Source organism: Somniosus microcephalus, chromosome 11 (genome assembly GCF_052327205.1).
Source record: "Somniosus microcephalus isolate GS21.2 chromosome 11, FLI_Smic_1.0, whole genome shotgun sequence".
NCBI lineage: Eukaryota > Metazoa > Chordata > Chondrichthyes > Squaliformes > Somniosidae > Somniosus > Somniosus microcephalus.
The window spans coordinates 202,201,302-202,220,520 of record NC_140997.1 but is presented as its reverse complement, the minus strand read 5'-3'; the positions used below and the strand labels follow the sequence as shown (position 1 = coordinate 202,220,520).

The 19,219-nt window shown below is 48.3% G+C and overlaps 1 protein-coding gene across 7 annotated transcripts in view; it reads left to right on the top strand.

The window, feature by feature from the left end:
- fbln2 (fibulin 2) overlaps positions 1-19,219 on the top strand; it is a 250,620-nt gene that overhangs the window by 46,704 nt on the left and 184,697 nt on the right. For all 7 annotated transcript variants that reach the window (XM_086001702.1, XM_086001703.1, XM_086001704.1 and 4 more), the window contains one exon: positions 893-1,075. In XM_086001702.1, the coding sequence (XP_085857828.1) occupies positions 893-1,075 (183 nt within the window). The remainder of the gene's footprint in view (positions 1-892; positions 1,076-19,219) is intronic.

Genomic DNA, 19,219 nt, shown 5'->3' with positions numbered 1-19,219 from the left:
TGCTACCAGCACTGTGGACATTCATGCACAGAATTCTATGCATATGGTCACAGACCACCTGCACATTAATGGGAGGGAATCCTTTCCTATTCATGAAAGCTATGGGTTGCTGTATAGCACCACCAAGGTCTCAAAATCATAGTAGTCTGTTGCATATTGTACAACTTGCCTGCTATACAAAGAGGCATATCCATCTGTCAGGTGAAAGAGGAGGCCCAGTCACAACTATTGGCAGAGGACAGTGAGACCAAGCTGGAAAACATGCCTGAAGAACCCAATATGCAGATAGAAAGAGTCTTAAGGCAGAATCTAATCAGTGTGATTTCACTTAAGTGCCTGTCCTGTTTATATGTGTACAATGAAGTGGACCAATATATTATCCTCACCATTGCTTTCTGATGCCAATCCATTCCTCTGCGGCTACCTTATTCTACCCCAATCCTGAGTGAACTCAGGACACAGTGTAAATAAACTGAACCTTATTTTATTCACCATATTACTGTGAGGTGTATACTTGTTCAGTTTGTTTTACCCCAGTGCTTCCCCTTTGTGAAACTAAATGATGTCTGTCTATTAATACCGAACTTGGTGCTACATCTAATTGCTTGTCCAGAACTGCAACTGGGGGAGGAATGCCAACACTGTAAGCCCTCAGTCCACATGAGGAGGAAGCTCTGCAAATAATAAGTAGACAGACAGGAGGGGCTGTGAGAGGCAACAAGGTTGGAGGTGAGGTAGCAAGAGAAGGTTGGTAAAGGCAGGTCCAGGCTCATCAAGTATGGTGTCAGCTTCATGTGCTTTCTTGAAGTATGATAATGTCCTTACACTCACTTGCTATTTCTTCTTCACTGTGTGCACAACTAAACAAGCTCTTCTGTGCTTAATATCATAGGGGATGCCTTGGAGAAAGAGGCCAACTACTCCAATGACCACGTGGGTTCTTCCAGATTCACAACTGCTGCCACTTCTGCCACTTCGGGAGCTACAACTCCTGCTACAACCTCCCCAACTCCATCATGGCATCTCACCTACTCCAGCACCAGCTCAGAGAAACCCACTCACGAGGAAGTAGACAGTAAGTTAAAAGGGGTTTTTGACCTGCAAAATCTTGGCACAATACTGAGCATGAGTTCCTGGGAATGGAAGAGAGGGAGAATGCCGTTCCTCCATGGAAGATGGCGAAATGTCTGTCCTTGACAAAGGACCCAGACTTCGGGGGTCCAATGTTGAAAATAGAATAGAATCATAGAAGGAGGCCATTTGGACCATTGTGCCCATATCGGCTTTTTTAAAGAGCTATCCAATTAGTCCCACTCCACTGAGTGGCCATTCCTGGATCAGTGGCTGTGTAATCGGGGTTCTTGCACTTGTTAAGCAACAGGGAAGCCTGGATTTGTTGCTGTGTACGGAGCTCTCGTACCTTTTAACTATACCTCTCTGTAATCCTGTCGGTGCCGGATAAAAAAAGAGTTTCCTGTATTATAACTTCCTTACTTTTGTACTCTATGCCTCGATTTATAAATCTAAGGATCCCATGTGCCTTTTTAACAGCCTTCTCAACTTGTCCTGCCATCTGCAAAGACTTGTGTACATACACTCCCAGTTTTCTCTGTTCTGCACCCCCTTTAAAATTGTACCATTTAGTTCATATTGTCTCTCCTCATTCTTCATACCAAAATAAATCACTTCACACTTCTCTGGGTTAAATTTCATCTGCCATGTATCTGCCCATTTCACCAGTCTATGTCCTCCTGAAGTCTATTACTATCCTCCTCACTGTTTACTACATTTCCAAGTTTTGTGTCATCTGAAAACTTTGAAATTATGCCCTGTATACACCAGTCCAGGTCATTAATCGAACTCAAAACCAGCAGTGGTCCCAACCTCGAAACCTGGGGGACACCACTGCACACTTCCCTCCAGTCTAAAAAACAACCATTCACCACTGCTCTCTGCTTTCTGTCCCTTATCCAACTTCATATTCACACAGCCACTGTTCTTTTAATCCCATGGGCTTCAATTTTGCTAACAAATCTACGAGAAGAACTATGATTAGGGAGCATTGGTTGCACGTGCAGGCAGTGGCGCCGGTTTCCATGCGTATGGTTGAAATGATGGCGAAGTGGGAGGAGTCCACTACATATATCTGCAACATTGTTGGAAACTTGTCATGACGTGCAGAACATTCTGGAGAAAATGACAATGCAAGAGATTTTCTGCAGCAGCGATGTGCTTGGAGGAGATAGTAAAGGCAGTGGTGCCTTCAGGAGTGGCAGCTACCACTACTTCAATAGGTGCCTTGAGGGTCAACCTGAATGATACACTTACACAGGGTTTCCAAGAAGTGGTTGGGACTACTTGGTCTGTTAGGACACTGACTGGTAACTCCTCAGAGTCTTCGCCCTGCACCAGTGGGCTGCAAGGGTGGTTACAGAGTGTGGCATTGAACTTGTTTCCTTAAGCCTCCTTCTAATGTCTTCACATGAAGGGGCTCAAATATGGGTCAGCGCACTTGACACTGCATTAGAAAGGCTGCCAGAAATTGGTCCCTCTGAGACCACTGCTTCTCTGAGACGAATGTCGCCCCAGACCTCGAAGGCTCTGGGAGAATCATCCCAGCCATCCACCACTCAACCTTATTTGGGGAGCTCCTCATAGCAGACTATGAGCGCGAGCCAGCAAGGTAGCTCACACAAAGGGTAAACACGGTGTTTAGAAGTAGTTGTCGATTGGTTGAATGGATGTTTTGGCACCTTTTAGATGAATGTTGATCAGCTTGACCACATAGAACTCTGGATTAATTTCTGTAGATGCTTGCAACTCGTGGGAGCTGGGCGCTGGCAGGGAAATATTGACTTCTGTCTTATACAGGCAGTAAGCAGAAGTTTCTCATTTCTGGAGAACAATTCTGGTGCAAGGTTTTGTTGGCGGACTTAAGGCAAACGGCTGGTAAATCAAAGAATACCCCAACCCCATATTTCAGTGCTAGCAATAAAGTCTGCCCTGCAGCAAAATGGGCATCTGTCTGTATATGTGAAAGAGCTAAGGGTTGCATGCTGCCTCAGTAAAGCTGCACCAGGTTGAGAGAAGACTCTTTGGGGGAAAAATTCGGTTGATTAGCACCTCCCGTTACCGCCCTCTTAGGGCGCTAATGGGGTGCAAAGCTACTAGCACCCAAGCGCGCCGATGTTTGTGCCGCTCGCGAAATTGACCAGACATTTTGCGGCAGCGTTAAACACTACCACCACGATCTCCTGCGCCCGCAGATCGTGACGTCAGTCGAGCGTGCAATGCTCCGGACCGGATATTGAGTGGCGCCCCCTGCCTTTCCGCCTGCCACTAGCAATGACAGGTAGAGGGGAACGTTTTGCAGTTGGGAAGGGGCTGGGGAACGCTATTTAAAGGCGGCCGCTTCCTGCCTTTTCTTGTCGGCAAAATTTTTGGTACACGCAGGTTGAGAGGGAGAGAGACTTCTGGAAAGATTTAATACTGTCCTAAGGAGTTTTGGCCCTCAGCACCACTTTTGAGGTTCCTAAGCGCCGAGCTCTGTCCCTGGGCCTATCCATTAGTGATTCCAACACAATTGAGGTACAGGTCTCTCCAGTCCGAGATTCAAGGCTGCAATGAGCAGGGTGTGGCAGGATAGCAACATCGGCCCTCCCCTTTAAGAACTGGCCGGCGCCAGTCTGTCTATCTTCCATTGGTAACTGACATCACCTGAGCTTCGCCATCGCTCTGAGGTAGCGCCTCACTCCTCGACGTTAGCGTCTTAAGACAGGTGTGTGTAATGTATGTAATGTAAGGGAGAGAACTGCTTTTTACAGCTCCTGTATACTGTAGTACCGGCAGTGACCACACCTGTATATAAACCCTGAGTAGTGATCTGTACAGTTAGTTCTAGAGTAACCCTCATTCAGTAAACACCTGTTGAATTGTTCCCTGCAGTCTGATTATTGAAGGACACAACATTAAGATACACGGATCTAACATTGGCGACGACGCAGATTCGAACCTACCTGCAACTCTGCATCACCTCCCAGGGATTCGCTCCTGGAGAACAGTGGAAGGAGGTCGAGTCCAGAAGCACGGGCGTCGACCACGGGCAACAGCCCAGTCATCCAGCGGAGATTTGAGCATCGCAGGGGAGGCTGTCGAGAGCCAGGCTTGGCTTTCCAGTCACGGTGGTCCAGCGAAACGGGCTGGCAACAGGTACTGCGCAGACCCTTCCCGGACAGCGGCGGCTAGAGCCGACCGAGCGGCACAGAAAAAGGCCGAGCAGCGTCGACGGGGGAGAGAGAGAGGGCAGAGCGCACAGAGCGCAGCCGGTGTTCAAGGGCCAAGCAGCGTCAACGGGGGAGAGAGGCGCGCAGGAAAACGCGAGGCGCTGCCATTGCCACGAGGACCGCAGAGAGCGGCATTGGCAGCAGTGCAGGAGCAGCGCACGAAACCCACAGGGCGTCGCCATTTGCCACGAGGACCGCCGAGAGCGGCGTTGGCAGCAGGAGACGCCATTTTAAGCCGCAGCGGGGAAGAAAGGAAAGTGCGGTAGACGCCATTTTAAGCCGTAGCGGGGAAGAAAGGAAAGCGCGGGAGACGCCATTTTAAACCAGTCTAACCACACCCAAAAATGCCGAAGAGTGGCAGTATCACAGCGTTCGACAATGAAGTTGAAGATTGGACGACATATGTTGAACGCATAGAACGGTGACCGCAAGAATATGGCACAAATGAAATGTCATATGGAACAGTGAAGTGCTATCGCTGCGGCAGAACAACACACAACCATAATGATTGCTGGTTCAAGGACAAAGTGTGCAGACAGTGCGGAAAAGTAGGACACATAACAAGAGTCTGCAGGTCGGGAAAGAAAACCAGCAGCAAGAAATCTCCACAGGAGAAGTACAAGAAGGTACATAAGGTGATGGAGAGTAGTTCAGACGAACAGAAAAGTGATACAGACTCCGGAAGCAAGGAGCTGGGTTGTCTGAAACTACATAATGTGATCAAAATTGAGGATCACCAAACTATCTGGGTCACGCTCAAGATAGCAGGAGTCCAAGTGAAAATGGAATTGGACACAGGATCAGCCCTAACAGTCATAAACCGAAGGGACTACAAGCGGCTATTATCACATATACCCTTGAGAGATACAAAGATTGTCTTGAAGACGTACACGGGGCAAAAAGACTACCCCAAAGGAAAAATAAGGGTGAACGTTATATATAACGGCAAGGAAACACCAAAAATGGACCTATATGTATTGCCAGATGGAGGACCACCACTACTAGGACGTGAATGGATCTGGAAGATACAGCTAGATTGGCATTCCATAAAAGCACTGACTGTAGATGCCAAAAAGGATGACGACGTCACACCTGGACGACTGTCAAAAATGCTAACTGACGCACAAGAAGTGTTCCAGCAGGGACTCGGAACACTAAAAGGCATAACAGCGACGATCAAAATAGAGGAAAATGCAAGCCCAAAGTTTTTAAGGCCAGACTGGTACCTTATGCGATCCGCCCAGCCGTCGAAGCAGAGCTGGAAGGTTTGGAACGTTCAGGAGTACTGTCCAAAGTGGACTGGAGCGAGTGGGCTACACCCATCGTTCCTGTAATGAAGAGGTCGTTGAGTAATACGCCTGGGGAACCAAAGAAGGTTCGCATCAGTGGGGACTTTAAGGTGACAGTGAACCCAGTCCTTCACACTGTACAATATCCGCTTCCGCGGATTGAAGATATTTTTGCCTCGCTATCTGGAGGGAAACGCTTCACTAAGATTGATCTGGCCCAGGCGTACCTGCAAATGGAGGTAGAAGAAGCCTCGAAACAGTACCTCACGATCAACACTCATAAAGGTCTCTACCAATACAACCGGCTGGTGTTCGGGGTAGCATCAGCTCTGGCTATTTGGCAAAGGGCAATGGAACAAGTCCTGCAAGGGATTCCAGGGACCCAGTGTTATTTGGACGACATCCTGGTCACGGGCGAAAATGACAGTGATCACCTCGCCAACCTGGAGCAGGTGCTCACTAGATTGAAGGAATATGGGCTCCGAGCTAATCGCCACAAATGCGAGTTTTTCCAGAAGCAGATCTCGTATTGTGTCCACGTTATTGATAAAGAGGGGTTACATAAGTCCCCTGAAAAGATTGAGGCAGTAGTCAAGGCTCCAGCACCGGAAAATGTGTCACAACTGAGGTCGTTCCTCGGGCTGGTGAACTACTACCATAAGTTCTTGCCGAATTTGTCTACCGTACTACACCCACTGAACACCCTAGTGCAAACGGGGGTACCATGGAAGTGGAGCGACTCACTGTTGCCAGCATTCTCATCCAGAAGAGAACAGCTGTCAGTATGCCAGGGGACCTTGATGTGTGGATCCCGAGTGGTAATTCCACCCAAGTTAAGGGAGAGAGTACTCAATGAGTTTCACGAAGGTCATCTGGGAGGGGTGAAAATGAAAAGCCTTGCTAGGGCTTATGTGTGGTGGCCGGGGATCGATCAGCAAATCGAGGACCTGACAAAGAGCTGCTCAGGATGCCAGAAGGTCCAAATTGCACCACCACATGCCCCTCTACACCCATGGGAGTGGCCCTCATCTCCATGGCAACGGGTGCATATTGATTTTGCTGGTCCATTCATGGACTCAATGTTTTTAATGGCCGTGGATGTGCACTCGAAATGGCCTGAGGTGATCAAAATGTCCTCCACCACCACGGAGAAAACTATTGCAGCCCTACGGACCACTTTTGCCAGGAACGGCTTGCCAGAGCAGATTTGCTCTGATAACGGACCACAGTTTGTGTCCGAAGAGTTTCGAAGATTTATGAAAAGGAATGGGGTAAGGCATTACACATCCGCCCCATATCATCCAGCCACAAATGGATTGGCTGAGAGGTTCGTACAAACCTTTAAAAAAGCAGTAAAGGCCACGTGCGATGACGACATTCCACTGCAGCATAAGGTGGACAATTTCTTGTTAGCCTACAGAAATGTGACACATGCAGTCACCAACCAGGCCCCAGCCATGATGTTCTTTAACCGAAGGTTGAGATCTCGTCTGGATTTGCTCAGACCAAATGTATGAAGAGATGTTGAGAGTAAGCAATTCCAGCACATCAATGAGAAGCCGACAAGGAGCTTCAATGTAGGGCAACCAGTCTTGGCCCGCAACTACCGAACAGAGAAATGGCAACCAGGAACGATATGCACACGGCAGGGGCCACTAATGTACACAGTGGATGTTGGGGAGAACATTGTGAGACGCCATGCTGACCAGATCCTAGAGTCACAGGAACGAGTCAACCCCATGTCTCGGCCATACGTACCTGATGAGGAATCCGACGTACAGGTCACATCTACCTCAGAAACAATAGCATTGGAAGCTGATGAATCAACTGATGACAGGGTGCTAGAATCGCCTCCGCACCAAGAGCTAGACACTCGGGAAAGGCGTTATCCAGAAAGAATCAGGAAGCCTCCCCAGAGACTGAATATATGAATGGACTATTTTCATATAATATTGTATATTAAAAATGTTAATTGTTAAATGAGTATTATGGTACTGTTAATCTAAAAGGGGAGGAATTGTAATGTATGTAATGTATATATACCTTAAGGGAGAGAACTACTTTTTACAGCTCCTGTATACTGTAGTACCGGCAGTGACCACACCTGTCTATAAACCCTGAGTAGTGATCTGTAAATTAAGTTCTAGAGTAACCCTCATTCAGTAAACACCTGTTGAATCGTTCCCTGCAGTCTGATTATTGAAGGACACAACATTAAGATACACGGATCTAACAGTGTGTAGCGCCTGATTTAGCGCTCAAATCACCTCCAGGGGCGATAGAGGCCAAGTTTGCAGTTGGAGGCAATAACTTTGCGCCCGGACGATAACAGGGCCCCAAACGGGGCGATACCGAATTTCTCCCCCTTTGTGGCAAATTTTTTGTATTATTACTTTGGCTATCCTTCTGAGCCCTGAAAACCATTTTTTACATTGGAAAACTACATTCACACACTTGGTGACCTTCAGGTAGGCATTTTGAACACTGCTCTTCATAGGATGAAGGCAGTCCTTTCTTGCTGTACCTACTGGTGCAATATGAGGCAATCTGCTCCTTTGCATTCTGTAATCCATTCTGCTGTAACTTTTAAGACCTACTTTCCAGGCCTTCAGTGCAGCTTTTTTTAAATACAAGCAGTAAAAGTGAATGTGTGCATGCAGTGCTTTGTCGTAAATTGGGATTTAACTGCTGCAGTTTAGCTATCCTCAACTACAGTTGTGTACTTCACAGCTGGATTAAATAACTTGTCAACATTTATATTGTTTAAGTGACTCATTAGCTGTTACATGTTAAAAGATTGCAGGTGTATCATGATTGGCTACTTTTTTGTGACTGCGAACAAAATTGCTCTCTCAGGAATCAAACATTTCAAAAATGTGCAGTTCTGCAATTTTTGGTAGCAGTTCATTTATTATGACAAAAAGTCAACTCGCCCATTTAGAAGAAAGTAACACACAAGCTCCATGTACCCAGACTGACTCTTGGGTTTCAAACTAATTCCTAACAGACCTGGGCCCACAGCACAACTTGGCATCCACTGGCATAACATTTCACTCATGCTATTAGGGTGGCTGATTTGAGAAGTAATAACATGCTCTGAAGCTGGAGCTTTGTCTTGTATCAAACAATCCTGAACCTGAAGAAGCAGCAATTGATGTGGACATTGAGGCGTTGAAATACCAGGAGCTCTCCTTCGCTGCCAGTAGTGCACAGGGCAGGACTTCGGCCTGCCAGTCAGACCTACCTCTGACCCATTCACAAATCCTAAGGATGTTTCCTTTGCATTGCCCCATTTCCCATTTTGCCTACACTTCTGCCCCAAGGGTAGGAATTTTCCTGTAACTCCTTGCCGCTTTATTGGGAGCGCAGGCTGTTCCAGGCAAAGATCGCTAATTTTCCCAAAAAAGGGAACAATTTTCCAGTTGCTGCATCCTAATATCACTGAGTTTTCAAATCAATTGCTGGGAAATCAACTCCTGCTAGGCAACTGGGATTTTGGGCTCCATTTCCAACAGGTCTACTTGTATTGGGGGCAAAGAAAGTAGACCTGACAAGATTTGCTGTGGGTGTTGTCAGTCCACTGGTCCTGCCTCTTCTGATGTCAGCATGAATCATCTTCCCCCACTTCTAGAGGAACTTGTTCTCCTAAAGAAAAGGTGTGGAGACCTGACAGAAAGGGATTCCACTCCAAATTCCAGCCCTCTTACCCTGTCTCCTGTGGTAGCAGTGCCTTCCCCGGCCCAGGAATTTCAGTACCTAAATGTGTGAAAATGGGACAGTATTGCATCCCTCAGCATGAACTTCCTTCACTTCGATGAGCACACAATCAGCCTTTAATAAAAAATGCTTTCACAGATTCTACGTGGAATTTTATAATGCTGTAAAACAACAAAGAACAATTAATTTGCGAGCCTGTGGTTCACAGATATGCAAATTTCAAAGAATGCATTGTGGAACAAAATGAAAATCCATTGTCCAAAGTCAAATCCATAGTAACTGACTGCAATACACTTATTTGGATGGTTTAGTACACAGAAATGTGTATTATTCATATATTCCAAATCATTTATTCAGGGTAACAAATTTTGGCACCTAATTTCTACATGGCGTTGATTAATGTCACCTAATTTTCAAATAAATAAATTAATGGCATCTAATTTTTCAGTTCTGTCACCTAATTAGTGCTTAACAAACACATGACAACACACTGTAAAATGTTACTACCGTATATACCCACTTATAAGGCCACCCATGTATAAGATAATCTCTGGGTACTTGCAGCCCAAACCTTCTCCAAAAAGTCTATGAACAATGTATAAGACAAGGGTCAACATAACAGTACTGTAGGCTCGACTCCACCAGCTCCTAGTCTGCCATTTTGCTTCTCTCCAGCAGCGGTCTGCTCTCAACTTTCTAATGAATAACTAAGTTTAAAATACCATCTGTGCTTCCCGCTCTCCAATTGTCTTGGTGTACATTGGTGGTAGCATGTAGTAGCTGGTTGATACGCTTATCAATTACTTCATAAAAGGTGATGAGTCGAAGAAGAGATGATGAGTCGAAAGAAGAGATGAATAAGGCTTTTATTAGCTAAGAAGAGACCATGCTTCTTCGTGAGTGACTGAACAAGTCTGAACGAAACCCACACAGTGGTGGGTGGAGTCAGCTGAGGCATGCCTCCATACACAGCGCCACCCAGAGGTGGCAATATACAATACAGTGGTTTACCACATTCACCCCTTGTTTAATGTGAAGTCCGGCAGGGTGAAGGGTACTACAAGTTAAGTCTATCAGGAGGCCTTGTCTGACGTCCTGATCGTCGTGGTGGCGGCGGTGGTGTTGCAGCATCCGACGTCGGGTCTGGTGTCTGGGTGGTTGGCGAAGATTCCTGGGGCTTTGGCATGCCGTCTGCAGGGGTTGGGTTGGGAGGGGTGGTGGGGGATAACAGTGGTAAGGGGGATAACGGTGGTAAGGGGGATAACGGTGGTAATTCAGGGGTACCCGAGGGTGCGAGATCTCGTATGGAGACCGTGTCCTCCCGCCCGTCTGGGTATGTCACCCAGGCATACTGGGGGTTGGCGTGTAGGAGGTGCACCCGCTCGACCAGGGGGTCCGTTTTATGCGTCCTCACGTGCCTCCGCAGTAGGACGGGCCCAGGAGAAGTCAACCATGCCGGTAGCGAGGTTCCCGATGTAGACTTCCGGGGGAAAACGAACATTTTCTCATGAGGGGTCGCATTAGTGGCAGTACAAAGCAGTGACCGAATGGAGTGAAGCGCTGCAGGGAGGACCTCCTGCCAGCGGGAGGTCGGAAGGCCCTTAGATTTTAGTGCTAAGAGGACTGCCTTCCAAACCGTCGCGTTCTCCCTTTCCACCTGGCCGTTCCCCCGGGGGTTGTAACTGGTGGTCCTGCTCGTGGCGATACCTCTTGTTAGCAGGTACTGCCGAAGTTCGTCGCTCATGAACGATGAGCCCCTGTCGCTATGTATATAGCTGGGGAACCCGAACAGAGCGAAGATGTCATTCAGACACTTGATGACCGTGGTACTGGTCATGTCTGGGCAAGGGATGGCAAAGGGGAAACGGGAGTACTCATCAACTATGTTGAGGAAGTACACATTGCGGTCAGCGGAGGGGAGGGGCCCTTTAAAATCGACGCTCAGGCGTTCGAAGGGGCGGGTGGCCTTGATCAGGCTTGCTCTGTCCGGCCTATAGAAGTGCGGTTTGCACTCGGCGCAGATTTGGCAGCTCTTGGTCATGGTCCTGACCTCCTCGATGGAGTAGGGCAGGTTACGGGATTTGATAAAATGGAAAAACCTGGTGACCCCCGGGTGGCAGAGGTCATTGTGGAGGGACTGCAGCCTATCACTCTGCGCGTTGGCGCATGTACCACGTGATAGGGCATCTGGGGGCTCATTGAGTTTCCCTGGCCGATACAAGATATCATAATTGTAGGTGGAGAGTTCGATTCTCCACCTCAAGATCTTGTCGTTCTTGATTTTACCCCTCTGCTTATTATTAAACATAAAAGCTACTGAACGCTGGTCAGTGAGCAGGGTAAATCGTTTCCCGGCCAGGTAATGCCTCCAGTGACGCACCGCTTCTACAATAGCCTGGGCCTCCTTTTCGACGGAGGAGTGTCTCGTCTCGGGGCCCTGGAGGGTCCTTGAGAAAAAGGCCACGGGTCTGCCCGCCTGGTTAAGGGTCGCGGCTAGGGCGAAGTTGGAGGCATCGCTCTCCACTTGGAAGGGGATGGACTCATCCACCGCGTGCATTGCGGCCTTCGCGATATCGTTCTTGATAAGAGTGAAAGCTGCACACGCCTCTGGTGTCAGGGGGAAGGAGGTGGCTTTGATGAGGGGCCTGGCTTTGTCTGCATAGAGGGGCACCCACTGGGCATAGTAGGAGAAAAACCCCAGGCATCTCTTCAGTGCTTTTTGGCAGTGGGGAAGGGGTAGCTCCATTAGGGGGCGCATTCTGTCGGGGTCGGGCCCGATGACTCCGTTCTCCACCACGCAGCCGAGGATGGCCAGGCGCTTGGTGTGAAACATACATTTTTCCTTATTGTACGTTAGGTTCAGCCGTTGGGCCGTACGGAGGAAATTTGCTAGATTAACGTCGTGGTCCTGCTGGTCGTGGCCGCAGATGGTGACGTTATCCAAATAGGGGAAGGTTGCCCGCAGCGCGTTCTGGTCAACCATTCGGTCCATCTCCCTTTGGAAGACCGAAACCCCGTTGGTGACGCCGAAGGGGACCCTAAGGAAGTGGTAGAGGCGGCCGTTTGCCTCGAAGGCAGTATACTGGCGGTCCTCATGGCGGATGGGCAGCTGGTGGTACGCTGACTTAAGGTCGATGGTGGAGAATACTTTGTATTGCGCAATCTGATTGACCATATCAGATATGCGAGGGAGGGGGTACGCGTCCAGCTGGGTGTACCGGTTTATGGTTTGGCTGTAGTCGATTACCATGCGGCGTTTTGCAGTGGTTTTAACGACTACAACCTGGGCTCGCCAGGGGCTAGTGCTACCTTCGATAATGCCCTCCTTCAAGAGCCGCTCCACCTCAGAGCTGATAAAAGCTCTGTCCCCGGCACTGTACCGCCTGCTTTTGGTAGCGATGGGTTTACAGTCGCGGGTGAGGTTAGCGAACAGGGGAGGGGGGGGGACTTTTAATGTGGAAAGGCTGCAGGTGGTTTGCAGCGGGCGATTTAAAAGTTGTTGGTTGCAGACTGTGAGTGGGGGGAGGGGTCCACCGTATGCTAGTGTGACACTCTTAAGGTGGCACTGAAAATCCAACCCTAGCAGGACGGCAGCGCAAAGACGGGGCAGGACTAGCAGTTTAAATTTTTGATATTCAGTGCCCCCTACTGACAGGGTCACCACACAGTAGCCGCTGATGTCCATTGACTGGGACTTGGACGCCATAGAAATGCGATGGTGCGTTGGCAGAATCGTGAGGGAGTGGCTACGTACCGTGTCGGGGTGGACGAAACTCTCTGTGCTCCCGCTGTCGATCAGGCAACTGGTGGCGCGGCCGTTTACCGCGATATCCATCATGGAGCTGGATAGATGGTGAGGGTGGCCTTGATCCAGCGTCACGGAGGCCAGTATGTGGCTTAGTGAGTCACTATAGTCATCCGCCGAGACGGTGGTCGGTTCCGGTGACGAAATGGCGGTTGAGTGCGTTGGAAACGATGGCGGCGGATGCCATGCGGCCGGGGGTACACAAAATGGCGGATAAGATGGCTGCTCCCACGGCCCGCACGCTGCGCTGCTGGCTGGCTTCCCCTTGCAGGCGTTAGCGTCATGGCCTTTCTTCCCGCAGCCCGAGCAGGTAGCTGTCTTAGCTGGGCAGTGCGCTCTGGGATGTTTTAACTGGCCACAGAAATAGCATTTTTGGGCCTGGTTACTGGGCATCGAAGCAGTTCTTACCGGAGGCTGCTGTCTCGGTTGGGTCGCTGCAGCGGTTGGTGCCGGGGGCGGCGGTCCCGTGTCCCACGGTTTCGATTGCCATGTCTCGGCGCCGTTACGGGGGTATGCCTCGAGGTTTCGGTGGGCCTCCTCTAACGAGAGCGCAAGGGCAATGGCCGTCTTCAGGTCGGGTTCCTTGCTTTCTAGCAGTCTCTGCCGGGTGTGGTCTGACTGGAGGCCCCTCCCGGTTGCTGCCTGCGGGATCCCAAGAGGTGTCGGGCGTAAATTGTGTTCACTGGGCGCGTATATTGCCCTTTTAGTAGCTCGAGGGCTGCCACGTACGTATTAGAGTCCCGGATTAGCATATATACTTGATGGCTCACCTGGGCGGTCAAAATTTTCAGTTTGTGATCCTCCTCTGTAACCTGTGAGATTGCGAGGAAGGATTCAAAGCAGCTCAGCCAGTGTTCAAACTTGGCTGATGCACCCACATCTTGAGGGTCGAGGTCCAGGCGTGGTGGTCTGAGGGCTCTCAGCAATGTCTGCTGTATCCGTTGCTGTTGTTGCTCCTCAGGTGTCGCCATTTAACTTTTAGCTAATAAAATTGATACGCTTATCAATTACTTCATAAAAGGTGATGAGTCGAAGAAGAGATGATGAGTCGAAAGAAGAGATGAATAAGGCTTTTATTAGCTAAGAAGAGACCATGCTTCTTCGTGAGTGACTGAACAAGTCTGAACGAAACCCACACAGTGGTGGGTGGAGTCAGCTGAGGCATGCCTCCATACACAGCGCCACCCAGAGGTGGCAATATACAATACAGTGGTTTACCACACTGGTCCACATTAAAATCACATTTCCTACCTTTTACAAGGCTCATTCCAAAAGAATATGTAATTTGATTGTAAAGCATGTTGAACTGTTTGATGCATTGTCGCCATTGTACATCAACATTACTGGGGAGTGTGTGTCCCAGCTATATTATTGATCATTATTCACATATAAGATGAGCTTCATACTTGTACCACTAAATAGGGGCAGAAATTTCTAATCAAAATGCAAGTATAGATAGTTGGTGGTTGGCTATACGCATAAATTACTTGTTCTTGATGCCTCAATGTAAATTAAGCCAATTGAACATCAGTGTGTTGCAGAGCCATTCTAAATATTGCATTTTGTAAGGTGAGTTTCACTTTGTATAATGTCGCATTCTTCACTGAGGGATCAGACAAGTGTGTGAGCTAACCCTAGGCTGGTATTGCTGAAACTGGCCTGTAGGAGGTGCTTGATAGTGGTATGAGATGACTGCCCCTCTGTCTCCATAGCTGAGAATTTGGCCCTTGCTTAGCACTTCCCACAGTGGTATGGCTGAGATCAGGAATTCAATAAGTGTAGGACTGGAGCGTGTGCAATTTTGGCTGCAATTCTGTTTTGACAAGAGCTTTGATTGTGTTGATTGATAGTAGCTACAGGGGAAATGGCAAACACAAAATTATTGAGAAGCGCATTTAAACCTACTGATACCGGTAGAATTAAATCTACTTGTACTGGTAGAGTTAAACCTGCTGGTAGAGTTTCTGATCTGTCCTGTTCTAAAAGCAGCAGCATAAATTTTTAACTGGGATAGCCCATAGAACCTGAAAGTCTGATTTTAATGAAGCAGTTGAGATTTAAGGATAGCAACAAATCCAAACCCGATGAAAATTATTATGTACTGCCATTGTCAGTACAGTAGTTGTCTTGTAGGGGAATTTTGACACACAGTACTGAACTGTAACAGAAGCTGTCGGGTTGATCCAACAATATTTTATATAGTAATGTTTATAGATTTTATTATTTCCTGGGCTTTTATTTGACACAATGATGAATAGATTTCATTGTTGGTGCAAATAAGGTTCAGCTTGAATAATAGGAGGTTTGTGCGTCTGTTGAGATTCTCCAGCCGGGATGCATTAACTCCTGCATGGCAGGAGAACCTACAGTGATAAATATGTATTAAAACCATCAAAACTAATTTACAATATTCAAAATTATTGTTTTTTAATTAGATTTTATGTGTCAATGCCTTCATATTGGTTTTTCCATAAAAATATGCTTAGCTGTAATTGTTTGTATAAATTAAAATTACTATATGATTCAAATATTGGTATATGGAAGGAAACTGTCCTTAAAAGGTCTTTTATCGTAAGTGGTACAACTGGTAATTGGAATTAACTCAAGAATTATACCTGCAATGGAAATAAATCTTATTTATTTAATTATTTTAAGCAGTTCATGTACTGAACCTTATTTTTTAAATTATTTACTCATTCACGGGATGTGGACATCGCTGGCAAAGTCAGCATTTATTGTCCATCCTTAATTGTCCTTGAGAAGCCGCCTTCTTGAACCGCTGCAGTCTGTGTGGTGAAGGCACTTCCACAGTGCTGTTAGGGAAGGAGTTCCAGGATTTTGACCCAGCGACGATGAAAAAATTGCAATATATTTCCAAGTCAGGATGGTGTGTGACCTGGAGGGGAACTTGGAGGTGGTGGTGTTCCCATGCACCTGCTGCCCTTGTCCTTCCAGGTGGAAGAGGTCACGGGTTTGGGAGGTGCTGCCGAAGAAGCCTTGGTGAATTGCTGCAGTGCAAATTGTAGATGGTACACACTGCAGCCATGGTACACCGGTGGTGGAGGGAGTGAAAGTTAAGGTGGTGGATGGGGTGCCAATCAAGCAGACTGCTTTGGCCTGGATGGTGTCGAGCTTCTTGAATGTTGTTGAAGCTGCACTCATCCAGGCAAGTGGAGAGTATTCCATCACACTTCTGACTTGTGCCTTGTAGATGGTGGTAAGGCTTTGGGGAGTCAGGAGACGAGGCACTTGCTGCAGAATACCTAGCCTCTGACCTGTTCTTGTAGCCACAGTATTTATGTGGCTGGTCCAGTTAAGTTTCTTGTTCATAGTGACACCAAGGATGTTGATGGTTGGAGCTTCGATGATGGCAATGCCATTGAATGTCAAGGAGAGGTGGTTAAAGTCTCTCTTTTTGAGATGGTCATTGCCTGACACTGGTGTGGCACGAATGTTACTTGCCACTTATCAGCCCAAAACTGGATGTTGTCCAGGTCTTGCTGCATGTGAGCATTATCTGAGGAATTGTGAATGGAATTGTGCAATCATCAGCAAACTTCCCCACTTCATGAAGCAGCTGAGGATGGTTAGGCCTAGGACACTGCCCTGAGGAATGCAGTGATGTCCTGAGGCTGAGATGACTGGCCACCAACAACCACAACCTTCTTCTTTTGTGCTAGGCATGACTCCAGCCAGTGGAGAGTTTTCACCCTATTTCCCATTGACTTCAGTTTTACTGGGGCTCCTTGGTGCCACATTCGGTCAAATGCTGCCCTGATGTCAAGGGCAGCAACTCTCACCTCACCTCTGGAATTCAGGTCTTTTGCCCATGTTTGGACCAAGGCTGTGATGTGAAACCCCAGTTATTCGTAGGAAGTAGGTGCCGCTTGATAGCACTGTCGATGACACCTTCCATCACTTTGCTGATGATTGAGATTAGGCCGATGGGGTGGTAATTGGCCAGATTGGATTTGTCCTGCTGTTTGTGGACAGGACATACCTGGGCAGTTTTTCACCTTGTCGGATAGATGCCAGTGTTGTAGCTGTACTGGAACAGCTTGAATAGAGGAGCGGTTATTCCGGAGCACAAGTCATCAGCACGACAGCCGGGATGTTGTCGGGGCCCATAACCGTTGCTGTATGCAATGTGCTCAGCCGTTTCTTGGTATCACGTGGAGTGAATCGAATTGGCTGAGGACGGCATCTGTGTGGTGAAGACCTCAGGAGGAGGGCGAGATGGATCATCCACTCGGCACTTCTGGCTGAAGATGGTTATCTTTTGCACTCATGCGCTGGGCTCCACCATCATTGAGGATGGGGATGTTTGTGGAGCCTCCTCCTCCTCCCGTTAGTTGTTTAATTGTCCACCACCATTCACGACTGGATGTGGCAAAACTGTAGAGCTTTGATCTGATCCGTTGGTTGTGGGATCACTTAGCTCTGTCTATAGCATTCTGCTTCTGCTGTTTAGCATACATGTAGTCCTGTGCTGTAGCTTCACCAGGTTGGCACCTCATTTTCAGATACTCGTGGTGCTGCTCCTGGTATGCTCCTCTACACTCCTCATTGAACCAGGGTTGGTCGCCTGGCTTGATGGTAATGACAGAATGAGGGATACGCCAGGACATGAGGTTACAGATTGTGGTGGAATACAATTCTGCTGATGGCACACAGTGCTTTATGGATGCCCAGTTTTGAGCTGCAAGATCTGTTTTGAATCTGTCCCATTTAACGCATGTGGCAGTGCCACACAAGATGATGGAGGGTGTCCTCAGTGTGAAGACGGGACTTCGTCTCCACAAGGACTGTACAGTGGTTACTCCTGCCAATACTGTCATGGACAGATGCATCTAGCTTTGGTCTCCCCCACAAGTGGAAATCTTTTCTCTACATCTACCCTATCAAACCATTTCATTATCTGAAAGACCTAGCAGGTCACCCCTCAGTATTTTATTTTCTAGAGAAAAGAGCCACAGTCTTTTCTGCCTTCCCCGATGACTATATCCCCTCAGTTCTGGTATCATCCTTGTGAATCTTTTTTGCACCTTCTTCAATGCCTCTACGTCCTTTTTATAATATAGAGACCAGGGGGGAAAATTCGGTTGCTTTGCGCCTCCCATTAGCGCCCTAAGAGGATGCTAACAGGGCGCAAAGCAACTAATGCCCGGACACGGCGCCGCCAACGCCTCCCACAAAATTCAGCGGGAGGTTAGCAGAAGTGGTAACCGTTAGCACCCCGCGGCGCTGCGCCGCCAGCGATGACGTCATCGCCATGCGCATCGCCCCGCTCACGCCCCGGCCGCAATCTTCGGTAGCGCCCCCTGACTTACCGCCGGACGCTATGTCCAACGGGGTCAGGGGGGCCTACCTGCGGCCGGGGTGGCACTAATTAAAGGTGAGGTGCCGGGTGGCCATTTTTGTTGCTGGCCGTCTGCCAGCACCTGCCCCCTCTGCTGTCCCTGGCCTCCTGATGCGCCCCCCCGTGGAGTGCCAGCTGCACTCCGTGAGCCCAGCACTTCTCTTGAGTGTCGGGCTCTTTTGCCAGCACTCTGATCTCCGGTGGCCCAGCTGGGCCCCGGGTCGCGCTGCACAAGGCCCCTCCCCTTTAAGAAGGGGAAGAAGGCCTGAAATACTGCGATATTCCCTCGCAGCGCCCCAAGAGGGAGGTGGTGCACTTCCAGTAGGGGCTCTTGGGGCTACCACTCAATTTCGGTCGCGGGGGCATTAATTTTTTTCAGGGCGCTACTTTTAGTGCCCTGGCGAAGTTAGTGCCCCAAAGGGGGCGCAACTCAATTTTTCCCCTCAGAACTTTCCACAGTACTCCAAGTGTGCTCCAATCAAGTTTCTATACAAGTTAAACATAACTTGTATACTTAATTATCTGTATACTTACTAAAAAACCTTGGTGTTACAATTCATGGCTTCTTTGGGGGCAAAAAGACAATTTTAAATGCATTTTACAGCAAAGTGTATTCACACAATTTTTTTTGTAGAAAAGCAGACAAAGGTGGTGTCATAAATCGCAACTTCTACAAGAAGTAACTCAGGAAGTACTACTGAACGGCCAGCTGAGGGCGCCATCCGAGGAGTATAAATACTCGGGCGTGGGCCCACCTTGGCCAGAG